Here is a 20,364-nt window from a genome sequence, read left to right as displayed (position 1 = left end):
AACCCAGAGGGTCTCCAGCCATCCACCCTGGTCGCCAATATCGGCTTGCAGGGACGTGTAGCTTTCCTTAACATAGAGAGCTACACCCCCGCCCCTTTTATCTACACGATCCCTCCTGTACAGGGTATAGCCATCTATACCCGTGGTCCAGTCATGGGTGGAGTCCCACCAGGTCTCGGTTATCCCTATGACATCATAATTATTTGCATTGAGCAGGAGGATGAGTTCCTCCTGCTTATTCCCCAAGCTCCTGGCATTTGTGTACAGGCAGGCAAGTGTTTTACACCAGCCCCAAGGGTTAGAAACATTTTTTTAATGAAAGATGAACTTTCCACATAGTCCCTTGTCCTCAAAACCTGGGGCATTAAGTAAAAACATCAGTTCTCTTAAGATACAGAACAAAATCATAAGAGTTGGCCTCACTGTCCTGAATGTTCAGAAACACTTTGCACTTCTATGGGCAGCACACTGCACAACTTGAAGAATTTACTCAGTAGGGTCCAGCACAATTTCTGGGAGCAAAAGTAATTTCTAAATGCAAGGCACTGGTTTATGAGATAGACTTTGGAGGCCTGACTGTACCTGTGCAGTTGCATTGCTGTAATTTCTTGGTTTTGCTGTAGATAAAACATTATTGATTACTCTAAGAGTACTCCAAGATACTGCAGTTAGGTATTATAATCAGCTGAGGCAGCTGTTACATAGGGAAGCAAGATGCTTGTTGTAAAGTCAAGGTTTTCTGAGCAATGGTTTCTTGCAACACACTTACTCACCTTAGCATAGTTTGAACCTAGATACATACCTGCTTGTTACCAGTCTTGCAGATGGCTTTGCACTTGGCTCTTTGAATGGCTGCAGCAGGGGCCATATATGTATAAAGGGCAGACAGGGAACATGTCCTATCCTAGGTTTATGGAGTAGGAACGCAGCTCTTCCTTTTTCTTCACAAGTGGAAGTACAGTTTCTTGCAGGGACCCGTTTCTCCATTGCCTTACATCCAATGTCCCTTGTCCCAACCTCCCTGAAGCCCCTCAAATCACAATACCATCCTGGAAGAGTTTGAGGAGAAAACACCTGTTCTCACAGGCATTATAGTCCCAATTTCTAGATCAAAGGCAGCAGCATTATCATCTTAGATTTCCTTAGTACCATTGCCCTGCTAATCCCACTGTGCTGTGCAGGCTGCAGGCAACACTCCCCTTTGGCCTCTGTAATTTAAAAGAAGATTAGTGGAGTATGACAGGATCCTTGGAACCCCAGGCCCTAGGCCCTGCATTTGGAGGTAGCCTCTTAACTGAGGATTAAGCAAGACATGGAGCTCCATGGATTTGCCACCTATGGAGCAGAATGAGTTCCTCTTTAGGCCTATCCTCTCCGCTCAGTATTTTGGTGGCTGTTGTTCAGCTCCCTCTATCACAGAGCACAGAGAATTGAGTACTTCAGGAAGGAAAGGGAAGAATAATGTCTCCGAGCAAAACTGCAGGGGAAATTCTGGGGTAGCCTGATACAACTGAACTCAAATTGCTGCCTGCAGAGTCTTATGTGCTACTTCTCCAAGCTTCAGAGCTACTTTCCTAGTTAGAAAAACAACGCATAACAGGGACAATGAGCAAGGCAGTGGAATCAGGGAATGAAGACGTAGGGGGAGTGTATCTAGGGATGGGAACATGCATTGCATTTGTCCTTGGACAAGTTGTGCCTGTGTTTGTCCCATAACAGAAAATGCTGAGACTGGTATATACACACATTACCCTTCTAATCGGGGTTTAGTACATGGCTGAATGCACTTCTGCTTTTCTGCCATTGATTGAATGATGTAATCCCAGGATGACCATTCAGACACACTTTACTGTGTCCTGGGATAAACTGTTAGTACTACTTATACTGTGAGCCTTTTTAGGTTTTATCCCGAGGCAACAAACATTAGTATCTGAACGACTGCACTTTGTTCCTGGATAAAATGGTTTATCCTGGGACAAATGCAAAGTATTTTTGTAGCCTAGGAGTTTGCTCATTTTACGGGAGATTCCAGTAGCTGCTTGTGGACTGGCCCAGAGGGAAGAGGCTGTTTATACCCACCTATATGCTAACTGCACAGAGGCATGGGACAGCTGTCTTACATATGGGTGCCAGAATGCGCAACACCTCCCTTACTCAGAGGAAGGGGAAACACATTGGCCTTCTGAACCCTTGAGAGGAAAGAGAAAAAGAGCTGAAGCTGTCTAGACATTGACTAACAGGAGGGATATGCTGTTTGCAAGTCTTTGAAGAGAGTAAACTCCATGGAGGGAAATGAATTGTTGTGAATTGTTCAAAGGAATAAAACGTGAATTAACAAGATGGAAGTGAACAAAGGAGTGTTCTGGCTGGGTGCTGGAATGTGTCTGCCAACGGTGGAGCTTTAAAGAACGGGAAAACCCCAACACCTGAGTCACTTAAAACCAGATAGCCCAGTCCAGTGGGGAATAATGCTGTAGGGAACAACCTTGCCCTGGCTACTGACAAAGGTGTGCATGTGTGTATGTGTGTGCATGTGAAAAACAAGGACTTTTCCAATGCTGGCTGCTCTAATTCTGTAATCTCAGTTACAATGTCCTAGAAATGAAAGAGATTCCCTGGCTGGCCTTGGATTTCCCACCCCCTTTTTAATATTGCCCACTGTAGAACATACACACAAATATCAAACTTTGTTGAGAGTTTTTGTTTTGTTGGGTTTTTTTTGGTTTTGGTTTTTTTTTTTACAACTTTAAATACAGTACTGAGTATAAATTAACCTTACATTAAAAAAGCCAAAAAATAAAATAAAATAAAACCTCACCAACTTTACAAACTGAAGGAAGCCGATTTTGGAGCAGGAGAACAAAGTGTCTTAAGACTTGCGAGGTTACAGGTTGAAGGGAGAAGGAAGAGAAGGCAGAAAAAGGTGGTGATAGTTGGCATCAGGAAGGGAGCTCTGAATCTGAGATGATGGGAAATCTATATCTCTCTGCTAATTCCCATCTTGCTGCTTCATCACCTTCCTCCAGCTCATCTCCCCAGGCAACTACAGTTTGAAGTAAGGAGCAGGGGTGGTGAATGGGGCCATCAGTTTGCAACAGTCTTGAGAGCAGTTAGTAGAGTTAACACCATGCTCCTCCTTGGTTCCTCTGCACCAATGTATAAACTATGTTGAGTGACCCAGAGGCTGTTCCTTGGAAAGGAAGTGCTCCCTACTCCCATTCTTCTGCCTCACTTCCCCTCTCCTCTCGTGTGTAGAGAGGTAGTTAGCCATATTAGCCTGAAGTCAGACAGAAGACAGGGCAGGGTCGCACCAGTGCCACAGCAAGCAAGTTTGGTGCCTGAGGCAAAGCCTATAGTGGCAGCCTGCCTTTGCCCCGTGCATAGATCTGGGGGCTACACGCCCCTCATGCTTGCCCAGGAATGCACACAGCAGCAGAAGCCAACCTCCCCCTGTCCCCATATCCCCCCAAACAAGCTGCTCACAGCTCTGTCCCACGTCATGCCCTGGCTGGGCAACACCTGTTGGTGCCCTTCGCTTCAGCGCCCAGGGTGGTTGCCCCACTCACCCCCACCCCTCTTGCTATGGCACTAGGTGGCACCATGGGTCAGTGATTGGAGCTTGTAAGGGTTATTGCAATATACATAAATAATGATATCAATAATGTTATTAACATCCTGAACAATTAATAGAATCATAGAAAATGAAGGTTGGCAGGGACCTCAGGAGGTCATCTAGTCCAACCCCTTGCTCAAAGCAGGACCAGCCCCAACTAGATCATCCCAGCCAAGGCTTTGTCTAGCCAGGTCTTAAAAACCTCCAAGGATAGAGATTCAACCATCTCCCTGGGTAACCTGTTCCAGTGCTTTACTTCCCTCCTCATAATAGAGTTCTTCCTACTAACCTAAACTTCCTTTGCTGCAACTTGAGACCCTTCCTTGTTCTGTCATCTGCCACCACTGAGAACAGCCCAGCTCCATCCTCTTTGGATCCCCCCCTTCAGGTAGATGAAGGCTGCTATTTAATCCCCCCAAGTCTTCTCTTCTCCAGACTAGATAAACCCAATTCCCTCAGCCTCTCTTCATACGTCATGTGCCCCAGCCCTCTAACCATTTTCATTACCCTCTGCTGGACAATTTTTCCACATCCTTTCTGTAGTGGGGAGCCTAGAGCTGGACACACTTCTACGTGACTGCATGTACATTCTCATAGGAGAATCATTCTGCCCTCTACACCCTCAAATCCTAAGCATTTCTATGATGGCCAGGAACTAGGGATACCAAACAGCCATTCTCTTTCAGTCTTCCAATAAGGGAATTATTTCTGTTTTTAATCACTTTTGCAAATTTAGAGGTTTACTCTCTCCCATTTGCCCTCCTCTCCTCCATGACTTCTAGTTTCCCAAGAAGTTCCTTGGTTCTACAGTTATTTAAAAACTGGGCAGGGCTTGAATACATGTGAAAAAAACCCCTCTGTTGCATGTGTTTGCAATAGATGTGTGGGCGGGGAATGGGTGAAATGGGAGAAAGCAACTGAAGGACAGTGCATCCACAAAAGGGTTAAACTGCTCCCAGAACCATCTTCGGTATTACAATGCTGCCCTCAGGATCCTGGATCAGCCAACCATAGTTTATCCAGATGAAGTAATGCTTGCAAGCTCACATGTGCATTGGTCAATGATGTTGTCACTCTGCATCCTGGAGGGCAGTTGTTAACCAGAGGGAAAAGCAAAGGGGAAAAAAGACTGAACTGGGGATAGCAGAGGAATTAGATCACTGCTCACACACACACACAGACATACACACAGAGACAGACCGACACAGACATACCGACACACATACAAGCTTGCCTGGAGGCTCCTCCCACTGTGGAACAAACCCATTTAAAAACCCACACGTATAGATATGTATGTATGTATATATGAATATATAGGTATCTATATGCACATATATACACACACATACCAAATTAATTAAAAAACAATAACCCAAGTCCAAGACTGGAAAGTCAACCCTCAATAGCCGATAGCTGTGTGCCAAAATGACAGTCTTTGTCGGGGCTAGGGGGGAGCACTGGAGAATGGTTCTGGCCTGCTGTCCTCATCTTTTCACTGATCCAGACGCCCTCCAGTCTGCAGTGGCTGGGGTGAGTGTGGTAACTGCGCTCTGCATTCATTTGTTCTGTTCCCCGAGATGTTGTATGTTTTAGTGGTTTTTTAAAATAAAATATATACACACACATATGTAAAAAAACAAACAAACAAACAAACAAAAAAGAAAGAAATCTGTCCAGATGTGCCAGTAAAAGTTCTTAGTGCATTTTCCATCATTGGTGATTGCTCTTCATCTGAGATCCATCTGCTTTGAAACACATCCATTGCAATTATTGACTTCAGTCCGAGCCCTTTGCCCGTAACAGAATTGAGAAGGAAAAGGAGGACAATTCTCCTCACTTTCTCACCCCCCAACTGATCCCTTCCCCCCCAAAAAAGGAAATTGGACCCATTTTTGTCTTTCCTATTTCCCATCCTGTCTTCTGCAACAGGGAAAGCCTTGTCTTATCCCAGTTGCTTGTGGCTTCTTGTGGGTTTTTTTAAATGTTTTGTTTTCTTTCTTGGAAAATTTTAAAACATTGTTAATATATGAAAAAAGGGAAACTGAGGGGAGACTTTGGTGGGAGAAGGTCCAAGAAGAAAAGGCAAGCACCATTTGTTGTCCAAGTCAGGCACCGAGGCAGATGGACGAAGAGGAAAAGTTATCGCTCTGAGGACCCCATGGGGGCAATACAGCAAATATATTAAATAAACCTGGAAATTAAACAAAACCAGACATTGTATAAGACTAAAGCATCCATCTCCATCTCCTAGTCCCCTAAAAGCCCTAGAGACGAATCCACTGACATCCTCTGCTTTTCTCCAGCACAAACACAGCCACAGCAAGGTTGGCACTAGAGCAAAAATAGCTTTACACCACTTTTGCTTTTGGATTTGTGTCTGCCTAGAGTCCAGAGGGGTTTCTGGCATAGACCAGGGCAGTCTTAGTGCTGAAAGCAGAAATAATAATGCTACCTAGGTATTTGCCATCATTTTTCACCAAAAGATCTCAAAGCAATTTACAGAAGGTGGCGGGATCATTATAAATCCCATTTTATACATAAGGACATTGAGGCATTGCGAGAACTGACTTAATCAAGGTTGCTCAGCAGGCTCATATCAAAGCTGGAAATAGAAAACAAGTCTCCTGAGTCCCAGACTCGGGGCTCTATCCACTAGGAAACACAACTTCCTTTTAGATTAGAAAACTCCTGGCCCCAGTCCTGTGCTCAGTCCTACACCCCAATTCTGTGAGAGACCTGTGAGAGGGCCCAGGCTCTCTGGTGAGGACCTGAGGCCAGCAGAAGAAGAATGAGGCCCCTAAAACTGAGAGGATGTCAATCAAATTTACGGAGATGCCAGTTCTCCTTTCCATGTTCTTTGACCTTTGTTACGCTCTCAGACTTCCCACTAAGATGGTGATGCAGGCCAGAACACTGCTGTGCGCATGTCCTTCTGCCATTTTAACCAAAAAATAAAAAATAAATCTAGGAAAAAAAAGGAAGCCCTCAGTACAGGGCACAAAATGGATGCTAGTTCTTCACCGTCAGTGCAGGCTCAGTATGCAAAGGGAATCAGAGCTAGCTCCACAAGAGAAACAAGTAATGTGATCTCCAAGGAGGGGGATCATACAGGTGACAGTCTGGTTGTCAGGCTGGAAGCAAGGTGATGGTGTGAAGCAGGGACTCCAGGGCAAAGTGCGGCTTTTCACCCCTGCCTGCTAGAGTTCAAGCATGGTAAACAGGCCATAGGATAAATTTGCTTTGTTTTAGCCTAGCCCTGTTACTTTGTCAGACTACACAAGTGATTCTCAACCAAGGTGCCAGGGCACCCTGGGGTGCCTTGAGATCCTTTGAAGGGGGGCCTCAAAAAGTGTGAGGGGATAAATCAGGTGTGAGTAGATAAGTAGATAAGGGTAGGCTCAGGCTCTCCCTGCCTAACTGCTCCTCCTGCCCCACTACCTGGTCCCTCTGCAAGGAGGAAACCACTGTAATAAAGCAATTAGCTTTTGAAATGGGTTGCCACTCAGTTCACAAGAGTGATGGTGGGGTGCCTTTGGTCTAGTGAGGGGTACCTGACATCTAAAAAGGTTGAGAACCACTAAACTGCCGACCGGGTGGGGAAGGGGCCGGAGGTCCCCTGTGGGCAATCCCACAACGGCCGATCACTGCGATTGCTGCAGCCACTTCCGGGAGTGGCTGTGTCCCCTCGCGCCCCCCCTGCCCGCCCCAGAAGTGGCCACAGACACTCCGGGAAGCGGCTTCAGCAATCGGCTGGTGCTCGCAGGGGGGGCACCAGCGCTCCCACCTCCCCCCCCTTGCCCATCATCTAAGCAGCGAGTGAAGCTGGTCAGGGGGTGCACCAGCGCTCTTAGGGATGCACGTGCACCCCTGTGCACCCCCTGCGTGTCGCCACTGTCTGGGATCACCTTGCAAGCTTTCACTGGCAATAGCTGCTGCTCTCACCTGCTTTGCACTCCCTCCTCTGCCAGCACCTCTATGCTGTGAGGATTTCTTTCAGCACTTTCTTATCGGGGACATGCTTGAACTTCCGATGTTTCCTCTTTTGTGCTTGCAGCCGGCGTGCTCGTTGCCTTGCTGACACAGGAGCTGTAGTGATTGTCAATAATCCATCTGCCAAATCAGAGGTCAGAGTGGACAGGCCATGAGTGGCAGCTGTGTCTGTTGGAAATACTTTTTCCCCAGCCATCATCAATAGCTAACTTTACCATGGGAGAATTGAAGACCCTTTTTTTCCTCTCTCTGTTCTTCCTTCTCTTCACCAGATTTTCTCACTCCTCCACAGCCCCATCCCTCTGTTCTTTCCCTCTTCCCCAGTGTTTTCTTTTCCCTCCCCTCTCTGTATGTTTCTCTCCCCTGGCCACTCTTCCACTTCCCTCCATTTTTGCCCATAACACCCAGGCACATGCTCTGGCCAAGGCTTTCAGTTGATCTGAGTCAGTTCATTAGAGCTGAGGGGCCCCCTCTTCCTAGCCTCTCTTCATTCCCCCCTTACGTTTGTATTTGGGTAGATTGGGCCAACTGTGACTGGAGGGCCGGGATGACAGTGCCTCACAGCGACAGTCCACATGGTCCTCCAAAGGCACAATGACTTTTTTAAAGTTTGGCTTCTTCTGGACAAATTCAATCTTGTTTACCTATTGGGAGAGAATACAAAGACACTCATGCACTCTGTACATATGAATAATATCTTGCATTTCTATTGACATTCTTAGCATCACAGGAAAACAGGGCTGGAAGGGACCGCAGGAGATGATCTAGTCCAGTGGTGCTCAACCTAGGGCTCACGGGCCAGATCCATCCTTACAGTGACTGAATCTGGTCTGTGACACAGGGGATCAGTGGAAAGCCCAATGTGTCCCCTTCCCTGAACTTCACCATGCTGTTGATCCCCTTCACAACCCTCCCTGCTCTGTTCTTTTCCTTTCTTCCTCCCCAGCCCCCATTCTCCCTCCCCTTCCCCTGACATTGGCAGCCACCTCCTACCTCACTCTCTTTCCAGAAGAGTGGTAGCCAGAAGTGTAGCTGGGTTGCAAGCACCTGGCCTCCTGCTCTAAAGGGCTGAGCTCCACAGATCAAGTTCAGCCCCCTGCTCAAGGGCTCATCTAAATCATCCCAAACCAATGTTTGTCTAACCTGTCTTTAGATCTCTTCCTACAGGGTTCACAAATGCTTTACTGGCAATGTACTGAATTCAGACTCGATACAGTTTGATGCAGCTTCCATTGATACCAGCAGTGTGCTGTGAACTTAAATCAAGGAGGTCTGAATTTGGCCTCCTGCATAGAAAATCACTGCATACATTTTACCTAACATACAGCTGCTTCTAGTGTTGGACATGACCACTTGTTAGTAGTGCACAGAGCCACCATACAACTTGGATAAGAAATTCAGACTAAGCCTGTGTCTGTTAGCTTTGACAAAGTAAGTTGTAGGGGTAGCAGAATGCCATGAACTAAAATGTGATTCTGGGAAGATAATTCCCTCACACAAAGAAAGGAGGACTTCAGACCTGGTACAACCAGATGCAACTCTAGTGACTTTGATAGCACCATGGCTGAATTTGACTCAGGATCTTTGATGATTAACCATGGTAGGGACCTCAGAATTACCTCTCATGTGAAAGACAGCATTTTGGCAGCACAACACTCCTGAGAGGCATCTTTCAGTCCTGACTCAGAGGGGAGAGCCTCTTCTTGCATCACTGCCATCATGTCCTAGTACAGTCCCTATGTTTTCCTTGGTGGTCTCTTATTCAAGTACTGACCAGTCCTGTTGCTGCTTAGCTTATCTTACAAGACCACATTGCCTGTGGAGGGCTGTCCACTGGTTATAAATGCTATCGCTGCTTCAAGTCTGAGACTGAATTCCTTTAAACCCACTGCCCCCAGCAACATCACTCAACCAGCGATCAAATCTCTTGACTGTTTATCTTTCTTTGAAAGCCCACTCTACACGCTTCAGACCACACGCTGCTCACTAGACAAACATTTCCAGCCAAACAATACAAAGACCTCTGTCCTCAGAGGAACCATTTCCAGGTCACTTTTTCTGGCTGACAAGTGACCTCCCATTTGCTTTTTCCACAAAAACAAGTCCCACTTTTGCCTCCACTCTCTCATGTCTCTTATTCAGTGAGGCTTTCCTGAGAGAGGCATTTCCTGCTACAGCTGACTGTATGAATGCCACCCCCCTTCTGTCCCCCCCCACCTGCTGCCTGCCTGGGGCCTGGGGGAGGTTCTCACACACCAGGCAGAGGATTTGCATGGGAGTGATTATATTTTTAAACTAGCTGTCTGGGGAGGAAGCGTGGAGGAGCTTGCTATGAACTGAAAAGCTAGCAGGATTATAGCAAGAGGTCAGCCAGTAGGTGACTGTAGCAGGACCGGAGAGGAGGATCACAGAGGGGCTACAAGAGGAGGGGCTGTTTCAGTGCATGTATCAGGACTGAGGCACAAGCTGAGTGAGGGATGGTGAGGCCAGCACCATGGACAATGCATTTTCACGGTAACAGGCAGTCCCCTTAGATGTGCGGTGTATTTAGTAGAAGAGCAAGCCAAGATAAGGGAGCAGGCAGAGGGCTGGGGACGTACCTGGATGTGTCGCACACGGACCCGCATGGGGCGACACTGCACATTGCGGTTGTTGCAGCACCCCGAGCACCGCTGCACCTCCACACAGGGTGGCCACACCACAAAGTTGGCATTGGTGGAATCCACCATGCTCCGGGAGATCTCAAAGACCGCTGTTCGCGTCTTGCACTCAGCAAGGACAGCTGGCTCAGCAGCGGCTAGGCCATCTAGAGCAACCCAAGTGAAAAACAATGAAATAGGTTTTGTAGCAACCAGAGACCCAGCGCAGCCCTTCTAGGTGGTAAGAGAAAGGCTCACACTGTCCCACAGCTACAGAGATGTTTGTTCTTTTCCCACCATCCACCCATTCAGTGCCCTGCACTATTTCCCTCTGTGGATAATATAGAGTCAAGCATGCTGAGAGTACACGAGTAATGCTTTCTTCAGCTAACATCTTGGCTTAGAAAGGATGGGACCAGGCACTTCTCTGGAGATAGCTGATGTCACTGCTTTGTGAGCCAGACCTACAGAATGATGTGTGATGCTTCTGACTACCTCCTCCTCCACTCCTAAGACTGAAGACCCTGCCTCCACAGCACTCCCCGCTGGACCCAGATGGAGTCAGAGGACAGCTCTGGGAATCCCAAAGTGCAAAAGGCCAATTGTGAGGACACCAGCCCAGGTCCATTTTCCTTCTATTCTGTTGAAGGATTTCAGCCAATCTGAAGATTTGACAAGGCAGAACCACCTCTCATTGTGCTTAGGACAATGTCACACCCATCAGAGACACAGAGTTAGACATAAGGCTACATCTACCCTGGCAAATCCAGTGTCTGCTTTCTTGCAGTCATGAAAAAAGGGCTTGGGCATTTCCAGCACTGGGTCATGAGGCCTGAAACAAAGGAGGGCATTAGGAAGCAGGCTGCAAATGCCTGCCCCCTGTTGTCTGCCCTCTCACTTGCAACAGTCTAGCTGCACCAAAGGACCCTACATTTGCTAAACTCACTGTACATGCATCTAGCCTCACAGGCATTCTGTCATGGTCAAGCAAAAATAAGCCCACAAACATCCGCCCCTACAACGTGCATTGTGCAGATTATCTCTGACTCATGCTGGAAACTCCTGCACAGAAGTTACACTCACCCACACTTCGTCTCCCTCGGGACAGGGGAACAGGGTCATGACCAAGGTGGGTTTGGGTTGAGTTCAGGTCCAAGCTAGGACCATTCCCCTGTTCTGCAAGAGAAAGACAAAGCCAAGTAATGCAAGGTAGAGATAAAAGGGGAAGCAGTGGCTCAGGGACCCACCAGCACAGGGGCAGAGGAGACAGACAATTCATTTGTCCATTCAGTCTACTAGCACATCACACCTGGAAGTTAAGGGTCAACCCCCAGCTCCAGTCACAAGTGCAACAAGGGCAGGAGGCTCTAACTTTATTCATAACTTCATTCCAAGCCATTCAAAACAACAGGCCCATCTTGTTAAAGAGAGATGAGGCCTGGAGAAGCAGAAGCTAACCTGGGTTAAGAGATGGGCTTTAGCAGAGAGCTGTTTGGAATAGGGCTGCAGGAGTGGAGGGATGTTGTGAGGAAGGCTCTGGGTGAATTGGCTGATGTCATGGACCCGCAGGAAGGATTGCAGGTCTGGACCGAGGCCCATGGACAGGGGTAGATGTTTGTCCGGGGCTGCAGGGCCCTGGTGCTTGGAGTGAGCTGCAGGTGGTGGTTTGCTTTCTCACTCCCACCCCACTAGCCTCAATCTGAGCCACAGTCAACTTTTTGGCAGGAGAAGAGAAAAAGAAGCAGAGTTAAAAATAACTCTTCCCTTTTGCTACTGTAAGTTAAACCACAGGGCATTGGGGACAGTTTGGCAGACGATGGGAGAGGAGGGCTGATAGCATTTAGCCCAGCTCCTTGCACCCCCACCCTGCTGCTTTTCCCACAGGAAGTGCCTGAACAGAGACATTCCCATAATCCCGTGGAGCACGCGGGTCCGCAGCCTCTCCTGAGCCCTGGACAATGGCTGTGCTCAGAGACGACTCCCGCCCAGCTGCAGCCCTTTCCTTCTGTGACCCGGTTTAGCTGCAGTAGGAAGCAGAATGGACGTCAGCACCAAGGGAGCTATTTTATTAAAGGGAGTTCAGGGCCAGTGAAAGTGCAAGATTGACTGAAGTGACAGATGCAACAGCAAAGCAAGACAGGCCCATCACACCTCCTCCAGGATCCTTTCTGTGGCCCCTGAAAAAGTCATTGTAGAAGGGTAAGAGGGGAGATTTGGTTCCTATTCAGCTCATAGCCGCTCTGTGGGGACAGTCAAGAAGGAGGGCACCAGTGGTGACCATCTTGCCACTGCTCTAATGGCACCTCAATCAAGCTGATGTCACCAGGCCCATGAATACTGACAACAGTGGGTCACTACTTACTGGGGATCAGCTTGTAGCCTTACAAGATTCCCTGTATCATCCACTTTTTCCTAACTGGGATCAAACCAGTGACCTGGCTTTGGCAGGCTCCACAGCCTGCTCCCAAGCCAGCCCGGTCCCTGGAGAGAATCCTGTGTCACTTTGCCAGGACAGCCTGCAGCCACTGGGATAGAGCTGTGCCTCTTCCTTACGCTTCGTGGCATGACAGGCTGCACGTGTCTTTTCTGTCCCTCTGCCCTCACCCCGCCATGCCGCATGCTCTGGAATGTTATCGGGCCTGGGTGGGGGCTGCCTTTTGCGTAAAGGTTAAGTTGACGAGAAAAAAAGAAATAGCAACACTGTTGACTTGAAACAAATCTTCTATTGAAAAGTGAGTTCCCCCCTCCTTGTCCCCCTCCTCCCCCCGCTTCTCCCTCCAGGGTGTCCTTCTCCTTGATAGGCCAATTCAACTTTTGCTGACGGGGGTAGGGGACCCAGCCTTGGAAAAGCCAGCACTGCTAATTTTGGAAGCCTCACCATTGTGTGGCTCGTGGACTCAGAGGAGAACTGGGGGGGGACCTCGTCGCCTCTTTCTAAGGGAAACAATAGCAGAACACAGCTGGTGCCCTCCCTCTCGTGTCCCCCCCTCCCCTCCCAGCCCATTTTGAAAGGGAGCGGGACTGCTTTTGAGAACACGCCAGTGGTGCGACTGGCATAGGAAACAAAAGCAGGAAATTCTGTTCCCCCATAGATAGTGTCTCGGCAAGGATTACAAAGCTACAAACAGACAAAACACCAGAAAGAAGGCGAGGGGGGCGGGGGGAGGACGGGCGGGAGCAGAGGTTAGAATAGAATGGAATTCACTCTGAAGAGACCGTTTATAAATAAATTCCTGACCTAGCCCGGCGGCGGTGGCACGTGCTCCCATTCCCACACGTGCCGGTCTATCTACTCTCTTCTGCTACTGCAGGGTGACTCCGGCCCTGGCTGAGTGTCCCCCAGGCACCACCACGTCCAGGCTGTGGCCCAGGGCATGCTATAAAGAAGTGCCGTCAACCACTGGCACCTCAGTGCCCCTGACAACCTAGCATTCTTCGTCCCCTCTCTGTGGACCCTGAAAAGAGGCTCTCTCTGAACTGGTGCAAGCACCTGCCTGTTCCCACCTTACATACTGTACCTACGGACCAGGTCGCTTATGCCCAACCCATAACCCCATTACCTCATAGACAAATCCTAGCCACTCACCTGGTAACCTCCCATCCATTCCCTTGAGCATCTTTCTACCTGTGGACTAGCCTGTCCATCTGCTTGCACATCTCACCATGAGCCACTTCATTCATTCACCGGCTCCTCTTTCCATCCATCCATGTACTACTCATTTGCTCAACTGCTTCTCTGTTTCCTAATCTAAGCCTGTTGCTGTTGAACCACCTCTCTGTGTATCTCTTAGCTTGGGAGCTTATCTGGGTCGTTCTCCAGCACCACTTTCCTTGCCCAGATCTATTTAAACTTCCCCAGACTTATTATGAATGAATTTTGCAGCGCACTTCAATAGATCAAGCACCTGGAGATTAAAAGTTTCCCACACTGGGAGCCTTTCTATTGTTTGTGCCAGAAAAAGAAGGCATACCCCCACATTGTGGGTGTCACAAAAGGAGTGTTTGGTGTAGAGGAGATTTACCTACGGAGTCTATCTGCAGGGCATGTTGGAGGTCCCTGATGGTACGCACCGACCTGTCACTCAGCATCTTGTAAAGTTCTTCAGGAATGGGGTCCCCCTATCAGACAACACATAAAACAGGAAACAAGGGTTATACAGGTCCAACCTGCTAGTGCTGTACAAACAACTCTAGTTATAAGGGTGAAGGGGAAGGTGGGAGGGAGCCTGTGTGAGAGAGAGAAATGCTACTGTGAAAGTGTGGGACTTGAAATCCAAGAGGTGGGATAGTCTGAAACAAACTCTCCATGTTTCTCCCTCACACAAGCAGACATACATGCATGCAGACTGACCTACAGAATGAAAAAGTATGAGAACTGCTGAGCTGTAGGATTACACCCCAGGGAACCCTATATACTTTGCAAACAAGTCAGAAAAGTTTCACTATAAAGACAGAGATTATATGGCTTCCCCAGGTGGCTGGCAGCCCTGGTACATGCAGTACCGGCATTTTAAAAGATCTCCTTCTGCTGTCAGAGGAAACTTTCCCAGTATTCCTCTCTGTTATTAAACTCACTCACAGGAGCTATCAGATGGTCTGCGGGTGTGTTATTTTTTAATCATATTGGCCAATTACATATGCAATTTGTGTATTGTTAAAAAAAAACCCACAGAGGAAAGAAAAATTGTTTCTTCCTTTTTGTCCCAACTTCCTATTTCTACTTGAACCTTCAATGAAGTTGCAAATTCCACATCATGCCATAGGCATGGAGTTGTGATGTCATAAACAAATTATTCTGATGAATACATAAGACTGTATCATAAGTATCGGATACCAATACCAGAGACTTTGAATACTGATGTTACAAACCCTACATTACAGATCAAATTCAGACTGGCTGTGGATGAATACAGCTCCATTGATCTCAATGAAATCTTATCTACTCACACCAGGTCTGGTGTTATCCTGTGACTGCACAAAGGAGAGGTGCAGGAGAGCAAGCCCTTAGTAAAAGACAATCTGGAAGTAATAGGAAAAGAAACAGAGAAAAGGACTAGCCACCTGTTTGCTTAGCTCCAATCTGTCTTTATTCAAGTTTACTCATGTGTGGAAAAGTTGCTCTTTCAGCTGGGTTAATCAGGCTGCTATGCAGTGGGTGGCATCTCAGCCCCAGCCCCAGCCCTGGGAGACATCCCAGAGGCTGAATTGCTGTAACTGAGAGGGGCATTAGGCTCATGCATTTCTGAAACATAGGGTTTTTTAATGCAGTGTTTTATGGGTCATCAGTAAGATGCATGTGGCTGGTCTGTGGTGAACACTCACTTAGTAAGGTTATGCTTTTCACAGCTGCTTTCAGGGTGTAATGTTTCACTTCAATTTAGTGCTGGGAATGATAGCCTTAGACACTGAGTCCTCTGTTTATCCACCAAGCAGAAACAGCCTAGGCGATGGCAATGCAATATTCCTCTCCTCTGGCATCCACTTTTCTATTATCCATGGGCCTCAGATCTGACTCTCTAACTCACTCGAAGCATAACTGAATGGCCCTAAACTCATGTGACTCAAGGACCACTGAAGGAGGATGACTTCTGACAACTACCAAGCTGGGGCTGGATCAGAAGCAGTGACCCAGAGATGGCAGGCTCTGTCACCCTCCTCCAGCATCCCTGCATCCCTTTTATCACATGCAGGGGAGTTTATACTGGAAAATGTTTACAAGTCCACGTAGCTCTGCGCTGAGATCAGACCTGATAAATGGAACAAGACCTTTTTTAATGTTTGCACCTGTCAAGAAATGCACTTCTGTATGAACGCTGCACAGTACAGAAGACCCTGGTCCTTCCTGACACTTAATACGTGTAGGAAACGGAGCTTTATTTTAAACTCTGGCAGTTGCTGGGGTGAGCAGGCAGGTGTTACCAGACTAGGCGACTTTGGTGGAACTAATGGAGAGAGGAGAGATATGACCTAGATAGCTGGGAAGGAGGAAGAGAGAAAGCTGTAGGATCATTTATGGATCAGTGCTCTGCAGCAGCAAGGTTGCAAAAGCAGCCTCAGATAATAGGAATTAGCTCCACTCCCTGCTCACAGAAGGAATTTTAGGTGCCAAGCTTTTCTTGTTGCAGATGCTATCAGTTTGACTGAAACATGTCAGTGTGCTGAGGCTGCAAAGCTCATTATTCTCTCCCTGTGTCTCTGAGGCCATTAAATCAGTGAGGACAACATGCCTGGACTGTGACATTCACAGACTCTGGGCTCTGAAAGACTGTACACCTGGACTGGGGAGCTTGTTAGCTTTGCCAGAGAGCTAAACTGGTCTTGTGAGATGAAGAATCTCACCTCAGCAGCTGTGCAAGGGTTCCTTGGTCCCCAGGGCCAGGTCTGGGGAAGTTCAGGGTCATCAGTGTACATGGGCAAATGCCTGTGTGAGCCCATCTGTATGTATCTAAAGCAGGTGGCTATGCAAGCAATGCAGAACATGGGGAATCACACACACAAGTTACAGAGGGACATGCTTGGAGGCTCACCTGGAAAGGTGCACAGTGCAAGAGCTAGCAGTAAACACATCCACCTGATCCCATGATATAGCTGGGAGAAGGGTGGAGTGCCACTGCAGGGGTGGGACCTCCCTGCCAGCCAACCAGAGCAGCAGGGGCCTTTCCTGATATGCCGTTCCTGTTGGGGTCAGGTTATTCGTCTAGAGCAGGTTAACTGTGCGGTAGATCAAAGGAGACTCTTGCCTTGATGGAGTCCTGGTTGCCTGACAAGTGCCTGAGGCCTGGCCTCATGCCATCGCGAGGCATGATTCCTAGCAGAGCAAGTTTGTCCCTCCCTCTGCCCTCACGCCAAGGTCCTGCCTTCCCCACATTCTGCATTGCTTGCATAGCCACCTGCCCTAGATACATGCAGGCGGGCACACACAGGTATTGCACACACTCACCCATGCACACACAATGTGCACACATTCTTTTGGTGGCTTAACACCTTCCCATGATCTCAGTCCTCAGGAAGTGCGTGCTCAAGGCAGTCCGCCACAGAGGCTTTGCTGGCCCTATTTTGAGTCAGCTACAGCATGATCATTACGTGCTGGTAGATTATGAGCATGTCTGTGTGTGTGTGTGTATGCGTGTGTGTCAGTTTTGCCTCCCTGCTTTCAAATATCAGCAGCCTTGGCTGTGCAAACTAATCCACAAGCAGCTCTCTCAATGTCCTATATACAGATCAGATCAGTGTTGCCCTACTTTCCCACCCTGTTATTGCAGCATCAGATCCCCACACAGTCCCTTTCATCCTGACCTGCAGCCCCCTCTCTATTTCTGTCCTTAAGACTAAAACATCAAAATACCTCTGTAAAAGCTGAATGCATCAAGTTGCTGTGACTCTCTCTTTCCACTGTATGTGTAAACCTGTCCATAGAAATTGGGTAATCTAGCATACAGCCAGCTCATATAGGGGTGTGGAGGGAAAAGGGAATGCTACGGAAGCCAGTTCACTGCCCTAGGGTTAGATATACGCATTACCGTGTAGAAAACTCAGGCTCCTTTCCCAGGGTTTTTCCCTGGGCCATCAGGAGCTGGGAGTGCCAAAAAACACTGTGATCCCTCTCTGCGAGGGCAGAGAAAGGAGCATGCTGCACCACTGTGCAGTGATCCCCTGAAACCATGAGCACTGTGCAGACAAGTGTTGCTGAATCTCAGCACAGAGTCTGGCTCATTCCTTCCAAGCTGGTAGCAAAACACATGGCACAAGGGAGTGGAGATTGTGAAACTGGGCGGGAAAGAGAAGGGCCCTGGGGGCTCAGAGAAGGGAGCCAAGGACACTCCCAGGATAAGGGTTGCTCCACTCCTCTTTGGCTTGTGGTTCTTTGTATCCAGCTAGTACCATGCCAGTGCCAGGAACAGGGGGAAAAGGTGGTTTGGGGTAGGAATGTACAGGAAGGCACCGAGTTCACGTGCTTCTTCCTGGGAAGGTGGGCAGGTTGTGACACTCCTGGGCATCTCACTGTTGAACAGGATCACTCCTGGGCATCTCATTGCTGAGAGGATCAGGGGCGGGGTATTAGCCACTGGGATGCTGTGAGCCTGTGAAGGGTGGAGCAAGCAAGGTACAACATGAGTTTCCTCCTTCCCTCTCAAGTTCCCAGTGGGACATGGAGGAGAGACACTCTGAGTAAGGCTGGAGCCCCAGCAGTGCCTGCCAGGAGCCTTGTGTGCTGAATTAACCCCAGAGCCCGTTGCTCCCCTGTCTGAGTAAGTGCATTCAACTCCTCCACTGCCAGATGCAGTTATGGCAGACATATTAAGAATCCTGCTGCTCAGCTCCCAGCAACCATTCCTGCCTCCTCAGGTGTCAGGGGAAACCTTTCCCTTCTTCCTCAGAGTCCATACCACGTGGGGGCAGAAATATAGATCCTGTTCCCTACAACCTCCCATCAGATCTTTGTGCAGTTCTAACCACCAGTGCCAGACACACCCACCCATCCCCCAAAATGAAGAGGAACCAGACAGTCCCCACCCCTCCCAACGATTACCAGCCTCTGGACAAAGTAAAAAAATGACTTTCCCATCAGCCCAATGAGAATCAATAGTGTTGGAAACAGCGTAAGAGCCACAGTCATTCTCTCCTGGGCCCATGCATCAGCTGATGGCAAAAGATAGACATACGCGTGCATCGCCTTGCCCTTTCCACGAGTTTGCCCCAAACAGTCATGCAGCCTGTGAAGCACTGGCATGGGTCCGTCAGAGAGGCTTGGGCCTTCTGGTCTTGGAGATAGGAACTAGAGAAAGGCCAGCAGGAGAACTACCAGTTTGCCCCACCCCATTCCTAAGCTCTTTGAATCCAAAATGTCCTGGCAGCAGAATCTTTTAAAAGCAAAGCCATGCCTGCTTTAGCCCACCCCTCTTTATGTTGCAAGGCAACTATAATGACCCACAGCACAAATGGAAATTGTTTAGCATCTTTCTGTCCCAACTGGCAACTACCTTCCTGCTTAAATGGTGTGCTCACTGCTGCTGAAAGGGCTCCAGGTTTTGTCAATAAGCGTGCTTATTAGAAAGGCAGAGGGCCCCAAAAGATCCTGCTTTACAGCTCAGATCTCTTAGAGCTTAGGTGCAGCCCTGTGTTTGTGGGGTCCTTCCCCAAACAGCGTAGAGAAGGAGGTGTGTGGATCAAATAGATCCTGTGTCTAAAGGCAATGAGGAGTCCCGCATCCTGCTCTGACGATGCCTACTGTCAACCAGTCAGTCGGGGTAGTACCAGGGATCTCTGTAGGCAATGAGAAGAGCAAGGAGCAAGGAGACTGCCCTGAATATGAGTTTGCGTAGGCCAGTTCTGTCAGGGGGGCTGGCTGGAGCAGGGGTGGGGAGGGTGTCCTGAGGCAGTCCCAAAGGGGCTGGAATACATAAGTTGTAACTGCACAGTTGGCCAAGCAGCACCCAAGCGTGTGTGTTTGTGTGTGCACATGCACACAGGCACACGTGTACATACATGTATGTGTATGTGTGAACACCGCTCTTGCAGTGTGTGGCACTGACTGTTGGAAGTGGGCACTTGACTCCTGTTCTCTCCCTCCCCTAGCAGAGACAATGCTTCATATTTTAGGGGGTGAGGAAGGCATTTGCCACCCACAAAGGAAATACTCTCCCCCGCCCAAACAAACACAGCCGCTGAGCAGCCCACAGCATTGACTGCTTCCTTTTGTGGTCTGTGCAAGAAAAAACAGCCACAAGATAGAAGACCTGTGCTGCTTTGCCTCCATCCCCTTCCTTGCACCCAGGCAGAGAGAGCCTGAAATGAAGAAGGGAGAAAGATGATGCAGAAGGGAGGGAATGTTTAAGGGAGGCACATTTCCCTGCTTCCTACCAAGGATTCACCCTTCTGATCCTCCCACTGGGTACACATAGGTGCAAGGAGGGCCAGGGTGCAGCTCCTGTGGAAGATGTGAGGGGCCTTTCGCTTCCTCACCACACCCCTTAGGCCCACACAGGGACTATATCTTATATGGGCAGGGGAAGGTGGCGGGAAAAACAGCTCCAGGGTTGGAATGGGAAGGAGGGTTTGGTCTCCACAGATGCACTCACCATATGCACACAGTGGCCAAACTGGTCACCTAACCCCGTTTCT

The 20,364-nt window shown here is 48.6% G+C and overlaps 1 protein-coding gene across 8 annotated transcripts in view; it reads right to left on the bottom strand.

The window, feature by feature from the left end:
• Nucleotides 1–4,041: 4,041 nt before the first annotated feature.
• Nucleotides 4,042–20,364, bottom strand: part of PDGFB (platelet derived growth factor subunit B) — a 26,460-nt gene continuing 10,137 nt past the window's right edge. For 7 of the 8 annotated variants that reach the window (XM_014522824.2, XM_014522821.2, XM_014522822.2 and 4 more), the window contains 6 exons: nt 14,265–14,361; nt 11,326–11,418; nt 10,204–10,409; nt 8,106–8,247; nt 7,556–7,723; nt 4,042–5,804 (listed from right to left, as the gene is read on the bottom strand). In XM_014522824.2, the coding sequence (XP_014378310.1) occupies nt 7,587–7,723; nt 8,106–8,247; nt 10,204–10,409; nt 11,326–11,418; nt 14,265–14,361 (675 nt within the window). In that variant the 3' untranslated portion in view covers nt 4,042–5,804; nt 7,556–7,586. The remainder of the gene's footprint in view (nt 5,805–7,555; nt 7,724–8,105; nt 8,248–10,203; nt 10,410–11,325; nt 11,419–14,264; nt 14,362–20,364) is intronic. The other variant, XM_025211343.1, reaches the window with a different exon arrangement.

The sequence above is a fragment of the Alligator sinensis genome, unplaced genomic scaffold (genome assembly GCF_000455745.1).
Source record: "Alligator sinensis unplaced genomic scaffold, ASM45574v1 scaffold215_2, whole genome shotgun sequence".
Classification (NCBI taxonomy): domain Eukaryota; kingdom Metazoa; phylum Chordata; order Crocodylia; family Alligatoridae; genus Alligator; species Alligator sinensis.
Note: the sequence above shows the minus strand (reverse complement) of the source record. Positions and strands in the feature narration are given on the sequence as shown.